The sequence below is a fragment of the Silurus aristotelis genome, assembly GCF_946808225.1.
Source record: "Silurus aristotelis genome assembly, chromosome: 20".
In the NCBI taxonomy this organism is placed as follows: domain Eukaryota; kingdom Metazoa; phylum Chordata; class Actinopteri; order Siluriformes; family Siluridae; genus Silurus; species Silurus aristotelis.
Genome location: NC_139593.1, coordinates 6,459,774 through 6,474,577, shown reverse-complemented (window position 1 = coordinate 6,474,577; position 14,804 = coordinate 6,459,774). Strand labels below are relative to the sequence as shown.

Here is a 14,804-nt window from a genome sequence, read left to right as displayed (position 1 = left end):
ACAAAGACTTTATTTTACTTTAGTTGAGTATAAAGACAAAAACTTTTTAGTCAAATGTAAGCTGTGTCTTTCTGGTTCGAAGTTCATATCTACTGCGATAAACAGCAACTCCAATCTGTTGAAGCACCTTCAGAAACTCCATGCCTCAACGAAGCTAGAAGCTAGAAGCTAACCCGGTGTTCTGTTCTACATTGTTGATAGTTTTCATACTTTAACTGTGAAAGGAACATTTTTAAGAGCTCAACACAACAGCTTTTATGATGCAGAAGCCACTTTAGTTTTTGATTGTGAATATATTATTCAGCTTGTTTTGTTATTTATTTCAGAAATCCTTGATCCAGAAATCCTCCTCTTGTTTCAGAAAACTGATATATTCAGTTTGTTCTGGTCTGACTTCAATAAAATAGTGTTTCAAAATGACTTTGTGTTTAAGTCAGTTTTGTGTTTGTATACACTATAACGCATAAAAGGTGATTAATGGGAACATTAAAGAAGGTTCTTTAAAAAAGTAACTAAAAAGTTACTTTTAACAGTAACGCAATACTTTTTGGTGTAAGTAATCAACAAAGTAACGGAGTTACTTTTTGAATGAAGTAACGAGTAACTGTAACTAGTTACTATTTCTTAGTAACTAGCACAACACTTCTCATTTCTTATATAGACTAAGGTAAAAAAAAACAGCACTACTCACTTTAAAGGTCTGGGCAGGTTAGATCGACAGCACATAGAGGCTGAAATCTGATTGGAAAAAAAAGTCTAAGATCCACATATACATACAGGAAGCAGTGCAGCCAAGAGAAATGCTATGAAATTAAGAGAATAAACTGTTGGGAATAAATTCATAAAATTTCATGGAACAAATATTAGAATTTAGATTTGTAAATGTAGGTCAGTACTGATAGTGTTTAGGCCAGCAGAGAAAGCTTTGCTGGCCCTGACAGCCCACCAGTGTGTGTAGTAAACAGTAGTACCAAAATAACAATTTGAAACCCAGTGACAGTTCAGAGAAACCTGAAATCAAAGGTATTGTTAGTAAAATGAATAATTACCTCTGACTGAAAAGTCGTCTATCTATCTATCTATCTATCTATCTATCTATCTATCTATCTATCTATCTATCTATCTATCTATCTATCTATCTATCTATCTATCTATCTATCTATCTATCTATCTATCTATCTGTCTATCTGTCTGTCTATCCATCCATCCATTCATCCATCCATCCATCCATCCATCCATCCATCCGTTCATCCATCATTTACACTGATTTATTGTTTGTTTGTTTGTTTTTACACCAAAATTTATATACTGTAATAAAGAACCAATCCATTTATGTCTCCTTTTGAGAAGACTGCAGGGGTTTGGCTGGTCGACTGCTCATTTGCTTTCCCCGAGTGTGGTAAGGCGGTCGTTCCTCTCTAGCTTTAGAGAGAGACACATTCAATGCCCTCCTTCCCAACATCTTCCCGTTCATTTCTTTAATGGCTGTCTCTGCTTCGGCTGTTGAGGAATAGCTGACATAGCCAAATCCCCTGGAGCGGCCGTCCTCCATCATCACCTGTAGGAGGCAGCAAGGAGATACAATAAGCAAAGAATAAGCATTACATGCTGCAGCTATTATCACACAGGTGATTGGAAAAGGAAGAGAATGGATGGCTGACCTTGGCATGGATGATAGTTCCAAATGGGAGGAAAGCTTTGTACAGGCGCTTGTTGTCCACGCTGTAGTCGAGGTTCCAGATGTAAAGCTCAACTTTCTACAAAACAGAAGACAAAGTCAATATTCATCAAAAAGTTAAACATTTGAGACCGAACACATCTGTGCATAAAAAGTCTGAGAAGCAGCAATTAAACCTTTTGAGTAAAACCAAAGACACAACACCATGTCCAAATATGGACCCATGCCCTCTCAGCCCTGTGATCTGCAGACAGACCTTACCTTAGCATAGTCGCTGAGCTGAGATTTCCTGGTGTTTTCAGACAGCTGTTGTTGATTCTTTCGCACTTCAGGCTTCTCAGCCTGTGTTTTCTCCTCCCTGCTTGTCTCAACGTTCTCCGTCCGCTTCTCTCCCCTCAAAACTTCTGACCATGTAGGACTTTTAGAAGTTTTTGGGGTGGATGAAGCAACTTGCTTGTTCTGCCCCATGACTTTCTCAGTCTGCTCCTCCTTGTTCTCATCCTTCTCCACAATTTCGGTCCGAACGATTATTTTTCCAGTGTAGGTTGTTGGTACAGACGCTTCAGGAATTCCAACCGGTTGGACTGGACGCTGAGGTTCAGGCTGAGGAGATTGTGTCACAGAGAGCACAGTTCTTCCTCTCCGAAGCTCATCAAGGGAGACGTCTTGGCCTCCTTTATTGGGGTCTTGAATTCTAATCTGTAGGGAACACAAGTTAAACAATGAAATAAAATGTAGAGCTACAAGAGATATAGAGGCAGTTGAGGAGAACCTTATGATAAACAAAGACAGTCTTCAGAAATCTAGAAGTGTAAAACATCTTCATCTTCTTCTTTTTCTTTCAGCTTCTCCCATTAGGGGTCGCCACAGCATATCATCTGTCTCCATACCCCCCTGTCCTCTACATCTGCCTCTTTCAACCCAACTACCTGCATGTCTTCCCTCACCACATCCATTAAACCTCCTTCTTGGTCTTCCTCTTTTGCTCATTCCTGGTGGCTTCATCCTCTGCATTCTCCTACTGATATACCCCATGTCCCTCCTCTGCACATGTCCAAACCATCTAAATCTCGCCTCCCTCACCTTGTCTCCAAAATGTCCTACCTGCACTCTCTCTCTCTAATAAACTTATTTCTAATCCTGTCCATCCTCGTCACTCTCAACAAAAAGCTCAACATCTTCAGCTTTACTACCTCTCTTGTCTTTTACTCAATGCCACTGTCTCTAAACCATACAACATCGCAGGGCTCACCACAGTCCTAAAAACTTTTCCTTTCACTCTTGCAGATACCCTTCTATCACAAATCACTCCTGCTATCACTCTTCTCCACCCACTCCACCGTGCCTGCACACTTTTCTTCACTTCTCTAACACACTCTCCATTACTTTGCACAGTTGACCTCAGGTACCTGAACTCCTCCACCTTCTCCACCTCTTCTCCATGCAGCCACACCACTCCACTGCACTCCCTCTCATTCACACAAATGTACTCTGACTTACTCCTACTAACTTTCATTCCTCTTCTCTCCAGCGCATACCTCCAGCCCTCCAGGCTCTTATACAATATTATTTATATATATATTTAACAATATTATCCGCAAACATCATAGTCCATGAAGACTCCTGTCTGACCTCGTCCGTCAACCTCAAATAATGCGTCTGTGGTGCTCTTCCTCGCCATAAAACCATACTGTTGCTCACAAATGGTCACCTGCTGCCGCATCTCCTTGTACTCCTGCCTACTTTTCTCATCACTCTGTCTATCCCACTTCTGTTTTGCCAACCTCTTTCTCCTTATGCTCTCCTGCACTTCCTCATTCCACCACCACGTCTCCTTGTCCTCCTTTCTATTTTCAGATGTCACACCAAGTACCTTTTCTAGCTGTCTCCCTCATCACTTCTGCAGTAGTTGTTCAATCATTCAGCACCTCTTCACCACCACCACCATGCCTGTGTGTGACCTCATCCCTGAATCTCACACTACAGTCTTCCTTCTTCAGTTTTCACTATCTTATTCTTCTTTAAGTCTTCACTCTCCTCCTCCTCTTGTTTACATCCAAAACCATCCTACAGACCACCATCTGATGCTGTCTAGCTACACTGTCGCCTGCCAACACCTTACAGTCTCCAATCTCCTTCAGGTTGCATCTCCTTCATTAAACATATTCCAACTGTGTGCACATTCCTCCACTCTTATACGTCACACTATGATCCTCCTTCTTCTTAAAATAAATGTGCACCACTTGTGGAGCATAAGCACTGATGACATTTGTCATCATCCCTTTAACTTCCAGCTTCACGTTCATCACCCTATCAGAAACTCTCTTCACCTCCACTACACTCTTACGGTACTCTTCCTTCAGAATCACCCCTACGCCATTTCTCTTTCCATCCACACCATGAAAACATATAGAGGAATAACATTTTATGAGCACATTAAACATTTTTTCAGTAACGATTTTGTTGATTACTTACCGGTTTACTCTGCCTTATAGACAGAAGTGGCAGGTCGCGCCGAGGAGGCTGGGGAGAGGAATAAAAGCCTCTAGCTGAAACAAGAAAAACAACCAACCTTAGGACATTCTGGGTACATCTCATGGCCTGTCCCAAATCACCTACTCGCTGCACCACTGTGCAGAAATGGAAAAAATTTAAGTTTATATGCCCCTTACCGGTCATCAGACTAGCATCATTGGAAATTCTCCCAGCTGTTGGACTCTGCTGATAAACACGATAAAAATCAAAAGAAAGAATAAAGTTTATTAACAGGAGTAAAGATGAAAAATGCATTAGACAACATCATAAAAATTACAAACAAAAAAAATTACCATCATTTAATTAGATGTTTTCATTTGCATTAAACTACACTCAGTACCCCATAGTGTCAATGTAAAGGCAGAATTCTAGAAATGCATGTAAATATATTAAAAAGGTAAAAAACTGGTAAGGTAAGGATTTGTGCGAGGTGGACAAGGGCCAAATTGTAATGGTTAGACGTCTGGGTCAGAGCATCTCCAAAACTGTAGCTCTTGTGGGATGCTCCCAGTCTGCAGTGGTCAGTATCTATCAAAACTGCTCTGAAGAAGAAACAGTGGTGAACCGTCTACAGGGTCGTGGGCTTGCCGAAGCTCACTGATGCACGTGGGGAGTGAAGGAAGCATGTGTTTTGCATCAAGGAGAGGCTTTCCCTTAGTTAACCTGCCATAAAGCCCAGATTGGTGGAGAGATGTTGTGATGGTTGTCCTTCTGTAATTTCCAAGCTTTACACAGGATCTCCAGAGCTTAGTCAGAGTGACCATCAGGTTCTTGCTCACCTCTTTTACAAAAGTCCTTCTCACCAGATAGCTCAATTTGTCTAGGCAGCCAGCTCTTGGAACAGTCTTGGTTGGACTTCTTCCACTGGAGAATGATGGACGTCACTGTGCTTGCAACAATCCTGTCTCTAAGCTCTGCAGACAGGTCCTTTGACCTCATGGCTTGGTTTTTGCTCTGATATGCATTGTCAGCTGTAAAACCTTTTATCATGTCCAATCAATAAACCATTCCACAAGGTAGAAACATCTCAACAAACAAATTCAAAGTGTTTAAATATTGATGTGCACGTGATATTTTATTAAATTATTCATTAAATTCCAGACATTTCTCTGACAACTCTGTTTTCACTTTTTTATTATGGGGTACTGAGTGTAGATTAATTGAAGAGAAAAATATAGATGTGTATATTTATATACTTGTATACATATACTAGGGGTGACCCCGAATATTCGAAGATTTGATGCTTCAATATAAACTACAGTGGAGTGTTATACCTGGATTGATTGGGTGAAGTATTGTTGTCGCATCTCCATCATTGTGTGTGGTGTGTAAAAATGATGTGGAAGGATTTGATGGAACAATGGGTTAAATTGGGGTCGCATGACAGGCATGAAGAAAACATTCTCCTGATGCCGAAACTAAAGTAAGGAACAGAGTTGGGTTTTAGAGAAACACTTTTTTCACATTTGTTTCAGAAACAATTAAGTACAGAAAGTAATAAACAGTCTATCTATCTATCTATCTATCTATCTATCTATCTATCTATCTATCTATCTATCTATCTATCTATCTATCTATCTATCTATCTATCTATCATATTTCTCTGTCTATCTATCTATCTATCTATCTATCTATCTATCTATCTATCTATCTATCTATCTATCTATCTATCTATCTATCTATCTATCTTGCATATTTCTCTGTCTGTCTGTCTGTCTGTCTTACATATTTCTCTGTCTATCTATCTATCTATCTATCTATCTATCTATCTATCTATCTATCTATCTATCTATCTATCTATCTATCTTGCACATTTCTCTGTCTGTCTGTCTGTCTTACATATTTCTCTGTCTGTCTGTCTGTCTGTCTGTCTGTCTGTCTGTCTGTCTGTCTGTCTGTCTGTCTGTCTGTCTATAAATAATTATACCTGGACTGATGGGATCGGTTGTCTCTCTGCCATCATGTGTGGTGCAATAACGTTGAGTGGCAAACCAGGGTGTATTTGTGTTGGGTTTAAAACCGGCATGTTTGTAACAGGCATTGAAACAGTCTAAAAGAAATGTGTGGATGCTGGAAAAAAAGAAACAGAATTATATGTGTGTGTTTCAGTAAGAAGGGAGTACATTAAGAAATGTTACAGTAAAGAAAATCTATGCACGTTAGTTCTTATACTCCAGGGGTGGCCAACCCGCGGCTCTTACGTTCATATCGAAGTTTGTGTGTGTTTTTTTTTTTTATGTGTGTGTTCGCTTCGCTTGAGATCTTGTCCCTACTGGGAAACATTGCGGTATTTTCATCTCACGCACATGCGCATTTGACGAAAATACCGTATTGAACTCAAAGCGAAGCGAACACGCATTAAAAAACACAAACACAAACTTCCATATGCAAATTGTTTACTTACATTTTAAGTAAACATTTTGTGTCAATTTCGCTCTCAACATGGCAGGAAAAAATGCACAGCAAAACGAAAATATGAAGATGAACACAGGACGTTTTTAACAGAGTGAGAGAGTTATATATATATATATATATATGGTGGGGTTTTTTTTTGGTTGAACGTAATGACGTCATTCTGCCTTATGTCAAAGTTTTAAATCTTCAGCGCCACTTCAGCTCACTCCATGCTAACATCAACCAGGAATTTCCAAAAGGGACTGAACTTCACAAGCACAAGTTGGTCACTTTGAAAAGTCAGGCAGAAAATCAGATACAATTTTCCCAATAATTGAGCTTTAAATTTGGTTTGGAACATTGCACGGGCTAAAAAAGCCATACAATAAAGGGGAGTTCGTTAAATAATGCCTCAGTGACGTTGTTGAAATCTTGTCTTCTGAAAACGACAAACTAAAGCGCATTGTATCAGACGTGCAACTGTCCCTTCACACTGTTAAACACAGAATATCGGACATTAACACGGCTATTGAATCACAGTTGCACTCTGACCGGGAATGCCAGAAGTCCCACTAAGCAACATGCATAATAAAAGTAAAACGCTATTGTAAATGAATATATTTTTGATTGTGGACTTGGTTGAACTGACAGTGTGTGTGTGTGTGTGTGTGTGTGTGTAAGAGGAAGGGATGGGTGATGTTCATGTGTGCCCCTGTGTATGATGTGGCTCGTGGTCTCTGACTGGTTGGCCACCCCTGTTATACTCCATTATCATGTCCACGGCTTTAACGCTGCTGAGGACACGAGAAGCTGCTCATCCTACTGGACATTAAAACAGAAGAGGATCTGCTTACAAATAAATCCTCTCCGAAGACTTTAGTGGAGTCTGTAAAGGATTTTGATAGAGTAAGCAGTAGCGATCCTAGTGACTGCTTTGTCGCTCGAGAGGAGTTCACACAATAAAATGCGTTCGATAAAAGCACTGCTTTTTATAGCGTTCTTCTGACGTCACAGCAAAGCCGGAACTCTTCATCATTAACCTGAGCCATTCTACAGGACACGTGTTATACTGAACTCGATAGGATTGTGTTCACAAAATGGGCCAGTAATGAAATATTGACGCTGGAGATTCTCCTACATTGCGCTGGAATGAAGATATACAGGTGTTTTACAGTGTAAGTTGGTCGGGAAAGCGCAAGAATGTGTTCATACTGATGGTCTGCAACACACTGATGTCCAAGCTGCGATTTATGAACCTTCAGGCCGAACTTATGGTATCTTCATTTAAGAACATGACTTTAAAGCTCGTGCGAGAGGAAGGGGTTCTGGTGGGGAGCATGGTGTATGATCATGCATCACTTCGAGAGCTAAAAATGCCTAATTCTGACTTTATTTCTCGCGATTTGGACTTTTCTTCTCGTTATCCTGACTTAAGTCCAAGTTATCCTGACTGTTTTTGGGAAAGAAGCACATAGGGCCTGGAAAAAAGTATAATCGTATATATTTTTCTGAATCGATTCAGTGATTGTGTACCTGTGTGTAAACATTCATTTTGACCACGCGGCGGTACGCGCGTGCGCAGTTCAATGTCTGGTCGCCAAGCAACGCCGTGTCAACCTGCAACCCCTGCAGCAGCGCCGCGTTTCCTCCCCTGCATCTCCGTTTCATTCGGTGTTAAACACTAACACGTGGTTACGACTCGGGCATAAGATTTCAGTGTCTCCATCGCCAACTGGAGTAAAATGCGGCGATAAACTGCAACCAAACTCGCGGAGGAAAAGAAAAAAAGAAATCGAGGTAGGATCTGCGTGATGAACTAGCATGCTAACCTCGCTTCGGGTACACACAGGAGAAAGGATAATGATCGGGCAAATGAAACCAAACGACAAGCAAAGATGAAACTTAGCTGGAAAATACTAGTTATACAACAGGACTAAGGCCTAGTTAGCTAAACTAGACGAGTTGCTAAGAAGCTCATCGGATTATAGTGGGAAATCTGGGCGCCGTAAAATGATTCTAAATGTCGTAAAACAAAACGGCTGATCACGACAGTTGGCGACAATTGAATTAAAACACGTGTGCAGCCAGCTGTTAAAGCATACATTATAGCATGGTGCATATTAAAAATGGAAAGGAAGCAGGGTTTATATAGTACAGAAGCAGTACTGATTATAAACAGCAAGGACGGTGACAGTGTGTAATACGTCGATTGCAAAAACAGTTGCATTGGGTCGGAATTTGCTAATTCACTTACTTTTACAATACGGTAATAAATAATGTATTCTTATCAGCTGAGATTGAACATCTTTGCAGTACTTTCTGAAAGAAGATATTTTATTCTGCCAAATATTGAAACCTTTACAGCTGTATACAGCCATCTGGAGTGTTCTTCATGATCTGGAAAGATTTCTCTATGAAAATAAAGTCGAACATCTGGACATTTATATGTTTGTTTGATCAAAGTAAATCTTGTACGTTAAATTACTTTGTTCGTCGCATAGAAACCAAAGGAACATAAACCAAAAAACCACATAAAAGCTTGTTTACAAACTTTTGACAGGCTCTGTATTATTCAAAATTCATTGAATAAGATTTTTTTTTTTTAACCAATTGTGGACAATCATGACCTTTTAATAAGAACCTGTAATTTCTCTCACGTGCAGCAGATGGCACTAGAACGACAACCTGCTCCCTTATTACAGAAATGTTTAAAATAAAATAAATAAATAATAAAATAAACCTGCCAGGGTGGTGTGTTTATTTTATCGCTTTTCATGTCCTTGCAAGCCTTTGACTGAATGTTTACAGATTATGAAGCACCAGCACACTGGCGTTGTGCAGCTGAGCCCCTCTTTGAGCTTTGAACCTTTTGCTTTGAACAGAGTCACAAATTTCAAAAAAGGCCAATGGGGCTCTTCGACAAGCTGGCGGGGTGGCTGGGGCTGAAGAAGAAGGAGGTCAACGTGCTTTGTTTGGGTCTGGACAACAGCGGAAAGACCACCATCATTAATCAGCTGAAGCCATCCAACGTAATTATTCACATAATGTCACGTGTTTAACGTTTACTTCACTGTAACATGACTTTTTAACCACTTTTTTGTTAAAGTGGAAATTGAATGAAAATCTTTCAATTATTTCGAGAACATAAAACGTTTTTTTTTTCTACAGGCTCAAGCGCAAGACATCGTCCCTACTATTGGGTTTAGCATCGAGAAATTCAAAACCTCAAGGTGAGCATGGACGGTGTCTTTTTACTGCTATATTTGTTTTCAATTATTGTTGTAATTGATTATGCATTGACCAGATTTGTTGTCTTTACAGTCTGTCGTTCACAGTGTTTGACATGTCGGGCCAGGGCAGGTACAGGAACCTTTGGGAGCACTATTACAAGTAAGTGGAACTGCTGGTATTGTTGGTTTAACAATATCCAGTATTGTGTATGTGTGTTGGGTTCATTTGTTTTGTCTTGAAAATGAAAAATATGTTAAAGTAACTATGTTTAAAAAGCTGTTAGTGGTTAAAATGTAAAATATTTCAAATATACCTTAGTTATAGTGCAGTAGTTTCCGGGGTGCGATTTTGTATTTATTAAATTTTTTTTCTTTCCCCTTGAAATCTATTTTTAACTCCGTAACGAATATGATTTAAAATGTATTTACTTTTACTAAAATTACAGATTTTAAAGATTGCTTTAGAAAGGAGAAGTAAACAAAAATAAACACACAATTACAGTAACGCAAATAAACGCATCTCACTACTTTCCATCTCTGCTAGTTTCTAATTTGCACTTAGACTTTTCATCCTAAGAAAAGATGCCAGTGAAATTCACGATTACTTCCAGGTTGGGATCGAATGTTAGATTATGCAGTTTGGGGCACTGATCATTTTTGGCATTGTGAGAGTGTGTGTGTCAATTTCTCAGTTTCTCAGTTTTGTGTGTGTGTGTGTGTGTGTGTGTGTGTGTGTGTGTGTGTGTGTGTGTGTTTAGAAAATAAAAAGCCGTTTCTGCTTTGAATATAAAACAAATGAATGAATGAAGGTGTCGATTTACTTTTCAGTTTAGTTTTGGATTCAAAAATGTAAAGTTGAAAAGAATTTATGAATATGAATTTATGAAAATATACACAGACCGTTCTAACCCTGAGATTCAGTCATACACGTGTGTCACTTCTCTATTGCTACTTTATCATTGTCCTGAACCTTTCATATAAATGCAGAAATGTCACAAGGGTTGGAAGAACTGCGTTTTCTTTTTTGTCTCGGTTTGACCAGGGAAGGACAGGCCATCATATTCGTCATTGACAGCAGTGATAAGTTGAGAATGGTGGTCGCCAAGGAAGAGCTCGATACTCTCCTCAACCATCCTGGTGAGCAGCTTAGTGTTGCAGTTATGGAAGTAAGGAGTTGGAAAGGTAGTAGTGGTGGTGATGTTGGTAGCAAAAGTAGCAGTTGTTTTTCCTGTAGTAGTTTTTGTAGTAGTGGAAGTGATAGTAGTGAGAGCAGCAGTAATTATTGTTATTAGTGAAATTGTTCTAATGGTAGTTGTAGTTGTTTGTTTGATCTATTTAGTAGTACTGTTACTGTTTGTAGCACTAATGGTAGTGTTAATTGTGTTTGTTTTAGTAGTTCTAGTATTAAGTAATTAGTAATTGTAGGTGTATATATAGGTTTTTTGTTTACCGTATTTTCCGGACTATAAGCCGCTACTTTTTTTACCATGCTTTGAACCCTGCGGCTTGAAGCAGCTAATTTATGGGTTTTTCCCGGTTTCACAAACTTCAAGACAAAAAAACTGAACCCCATAACATTAGACCAATGAAATTGCGGAACGGGTTCAGGTGAACCAATGAAACTCTTGATATTAAATCAGATGCGCTCCCACTGAATCGGGCCGCACCACATCATAAATATGGATGATGTTCCTCTGACGTTTGACCTGCCGCTCACTCGGACTGTCTACAGGAAATGTAAATCATTCATCACGCTGAAAACAACCGGGCATGAAAACACACTTCACCTGTGTTCTGAGCTGCACGGCATCGGGAGAAAAGATTCACCGATGGTGATTTTTAAACGCACGACGATGCCAAAAGAAAAACTCTCGAGAGAAATAGTTGTGAAAGGAAGGAGGAGGACAGTGAACGATGACTTTCTTGGTAGGCTACTGTTTAGATACAAGCCGTGTAACAGACACTGTCTTTCATTAAAGCCTGTGTAAAGTTCATTAGTTTCAGTGTAGACACCTTATAGACAGGTGCGGCTTATAGACAGGTGCGGCTTATTTATGTTTAAAATACAAATCTTTGTCAAATTCAGTGTGTGCGGCTTATATTTGGGTGCGCTTTATAGTCCAGAAATTACGGTAGTTTCTTTCAGTAGTAGTAATACTAATAATGTAGGTGTAGTAGTTGTTGAAGTAGAAATAGTTGTTGTAATGATAATTATACATTTGGAGATATAATAGACATTTTGACCTTTCCTATTGTACTATTTTCAGTTTTGCATACAGTAAAAGGAATTTTTTGTGTGTGTATGCAGATGTCAAACACAGGAGAATCCCAATCCTGTTCTTTGCTAATAAAATGGATCTACGGGATGCTCTGTCCTCAGTGAAGGTCTCTCAGCTCCTTTGTCTGGAGAACATCAAAGATAAACCATGGCACATCTGGTAAGACAATACGGCCCTTCAGTTAGATTAGATTTATATCCTATGGTTCTGGTGTTGGCCCACAACTGCTCATTAAGTAGAAAAGAGGCTTTTGTGTTGTTACCTTCATTATGTGTGTGTTTTAGTGCTAGTAATGCTGTCCAGGGGGAGGGTCTGCAGGAGGGAGTCGACTGGCTGCAAGGTACAGATTTGTCTATTTATTCAGGTAAAACTACAGTGTATGTGAATGAATGATGCTTCATTTCTCCCGAGTTGACTCCAGTGGCAGGGCTGATATTATTATATCATTGAACAATTTGTATTTTTTTTGTTTTGTTTTTTTGTCCTCCATAGAACAGTTTGCACTGTAAGTATTTAAACAAACTTGTGGTGATGTAGTGAAGTGATATCATGTCCACTTTATTAGTGATTTATAGGTACATTGATCAAATACCTTCAAATACAATTATAACATCTAAAATCGTGAATACAATTTTTAGACTTTAGCATCGTGTCTACAACGTAGTCCAAGTCTTAGTTTTTCAATGTACCCCAACTTCATGAATCGCTTGTTTGTATACGGAGTGTTTACTAACTGTACTGCTTCCTTTCCCAAACAGATCAAATCCGAACCATGAGAACATGAAACGCTTATAGTATCCGGAAGAGAATTCCACAACGTCGCCGCGTCCACTTCACCAAACCTCCTCACGGGGCATGCTGAGTCGGCTGTTCACGAAGCTCAGGGTTCAGGAGTGTCAGATGCTTTAATTCTGTTGCATCGCAGAGTTTGTTTCCACGCATATTGTTTTTAAGATCATTTTCTTGAAAATTAGGTCAATTATCACTAGTTATAGTGTGTATAAATTGTAAAAAAAAAAGAAATATGAGTGCAAAACAGTTCACACATATGTATTTATTATGTCATGGTTTCAGAGCAGGGACAATGTGTAAGTTACTAAAAAACTTTTAGCAGATGTTTTTTCTTTTTTTTTTTTTTTGCTTTGCTTAATTTTATATTTATATCCATATAAGGCTACAATATATAGTGTGTTGTGCTTAAAAAATATTAGTTTTCTACTCATTTTCACTCAAATGGGTTTCATACTGTGATTTGTAGAGTCAGCAGTTCATAAATAATAAGGAATTATCTCTAAAATTGATAGTAGCGTCTCGTACTGCAGTTTGAATGGTGTACCGGTTTATTTCTATGTATTTATAAATCTACCAAATAAATCACTTCACACGTCTAGTTACAGTGCATTTCTGTTTGGATATTTTTATTAATAAAGTATAAAAGCGGTATTTTCAACACAACACACAATTATTTACGACGTCCTTTTTTTCCTCAGATATCAAAAACAAAAAAAAGTATCAACATTTTTTTTTTTAATCACTAAACATTTGTTTTCTGATGCGCCAAGTCTCAAATCAGCACCAAAAGCCGCCATGATGCACACATCCGGCAATTAAAACCGTCCGTGTGGAAACAAAAACTCAGTTTGTTGTCCTGATGATTTATGTAATTTACAACACCATAATTACTTTAAAATATTTACAAGAGTATTTTGTCTTCATGTTGAGTTTGGTTTCACTAATAATAAACGTACATTTGCAGAAAGCATCAATATTAGTCCATGACCATGTTGATTAGAGTATTGAATACGTTAAAAGAATTAATTTAAGGTATATTTAGAACAGATAATAATAATCGATTAAGCTGCGATTAATCACAAGTTCACAACTCGTGACAATTATGCGATTGTCACGATTAATGCGATTAATGATTAATGTGATTAATCAATACAATGATTTTATATTCATATTTAGAATTATATATACACATTTATACATAACATTTTCCCACAACACTATTAAATTCTTAACTGAATTGGTTAGTCAGGAAGGTTGTATTATCTTTATTATGAATGCAGCTTGGCTTATTAGTTCCAGGATTTGTATGGCAGAGCAGCCGCATAATCCAAGATTAATAATAAACAGATAAAAAAAAAAGTAAAGAAATAAAAAGTAAAACCACTGATATGGAGCCACATCACACACTTTATATAACACAAAACTATATAAACCACAACCGCAGTTTTGCAGCAACTGTAACTAAAATGTTATATATATATATATATATATATATATATATATATATATATATATATATATATATATATATATATATACACCCACACACACACACACACACACATAAATTATGGTGATTAACTTCGTGATGACAGAAATGGACCAACCTGTAATATAAATGAGGCCTACAGTAAAGAGTATGATTTGGTGTTAATTGGTGTAATGTATATAAACGAGTGAAGGCTGTAGTGTGACCCTGGTCAGTGGGCTGGTCGGTGTGAATAAATGAACAGCTGCAGAAGGAGGGCTGACCTGTAGCTTCAGTTGTGGCTAATCAGATTTGTTCCATTAAGACCTCCATAGCGGCGTAAACGCAATCTCATCAGCAACCCATCTGCCTTCTGGAATTAGCACTGAAGAAGAGGCGTCTCTCGGGTTAAAGAGCGATGTTTCTCT

At 38.5% G+C, this 14,804-nt stretch overlaps 2 protein-coding genes across 2 annotated transcripts; one reads left to right on the top strand and one right to left on the bottom strand.

The window, feature by feature from the left end:
- Positions 1–1,330: 1,330 nt before the first annotated feature.
- On the bottom strand, positions 1,331–6,443 carry LOC310715632 (uncharacterized protein; the record flags this gene model as incomplete). The annotated part of the gene is made up of 7 exons (XM_083522150.1): positions 6,141–6,443; positions 5,488–5,631; positions 4,351–4,399; positions 4,154–4,227; positions 1,940–2,377; positions 1,662–1,757; positions 1,331–1,558 (listed from the first exon to the last, which is right to left on the bottom strand). The coding sequence occupies exons 1-7, from the start codon at positions 6,252–6,254 to the stop codon at positions 1,331–1,333; spliced, it is 1,143 nt and encodes a 380-aa protein (XP_083378276.1). The 5' UTR covers positions 6,255–6,443.
- A 1,692-nt stretch (positions 6,444–8,135) lies between these two features.
- On the top strand, positions 8,136–13,506 carry arl6 (ARF like GTPase 6). Its single transcript, XM_083522885.1, has 8 exons — positions 8,136–8,404; positions 9,490–9,636; positions 9,776–9,837; positions 9,929–9,997; positions 10,880–10,974; positions 12,146–12,275; positions 12,401–12,456; positions 12,875–13,506. The coding sequence occupies exons 2-8, from the start codon at positions 9,514–9,516 to the stop codon at positions 12,898–12,900; spliced, it is 561 nt and encodes a 186-aa protein (XP_083379011.1). The 5' UTR covers positions 8,136–8,404; positions 9,490–9,513; the 3' UTR covers positions 12,901–13,506.
- Positions 13,507–14,804: the final 1,298 nt, after the last annotated feature.

Bases quoted from the DNA above. Each gene is read 5' to 3' on its own strand.
- arl6 (XM_083522885.1), top strand. From the start codon at position 9,514: ATGGGGCTCTTCGACAAGCTGGCGGGGTGGCTGGGGCTGAAGAAGAAG. The intron at 9,838-9,928 runs GTGAGCATGGAC...TTGTCTTTACAG, and splicing joins GAGAAATTCAAAACCTCAAG to TCTGTCGTTCACAGTGTTTG. The intron at 12,276-12,400 runs GTAAGACAATAC...TGTGTGTTTTAG, and splicing joins GATAAACCATGGCACATCTG to TGCTAGTAATGCTGTCCAGG.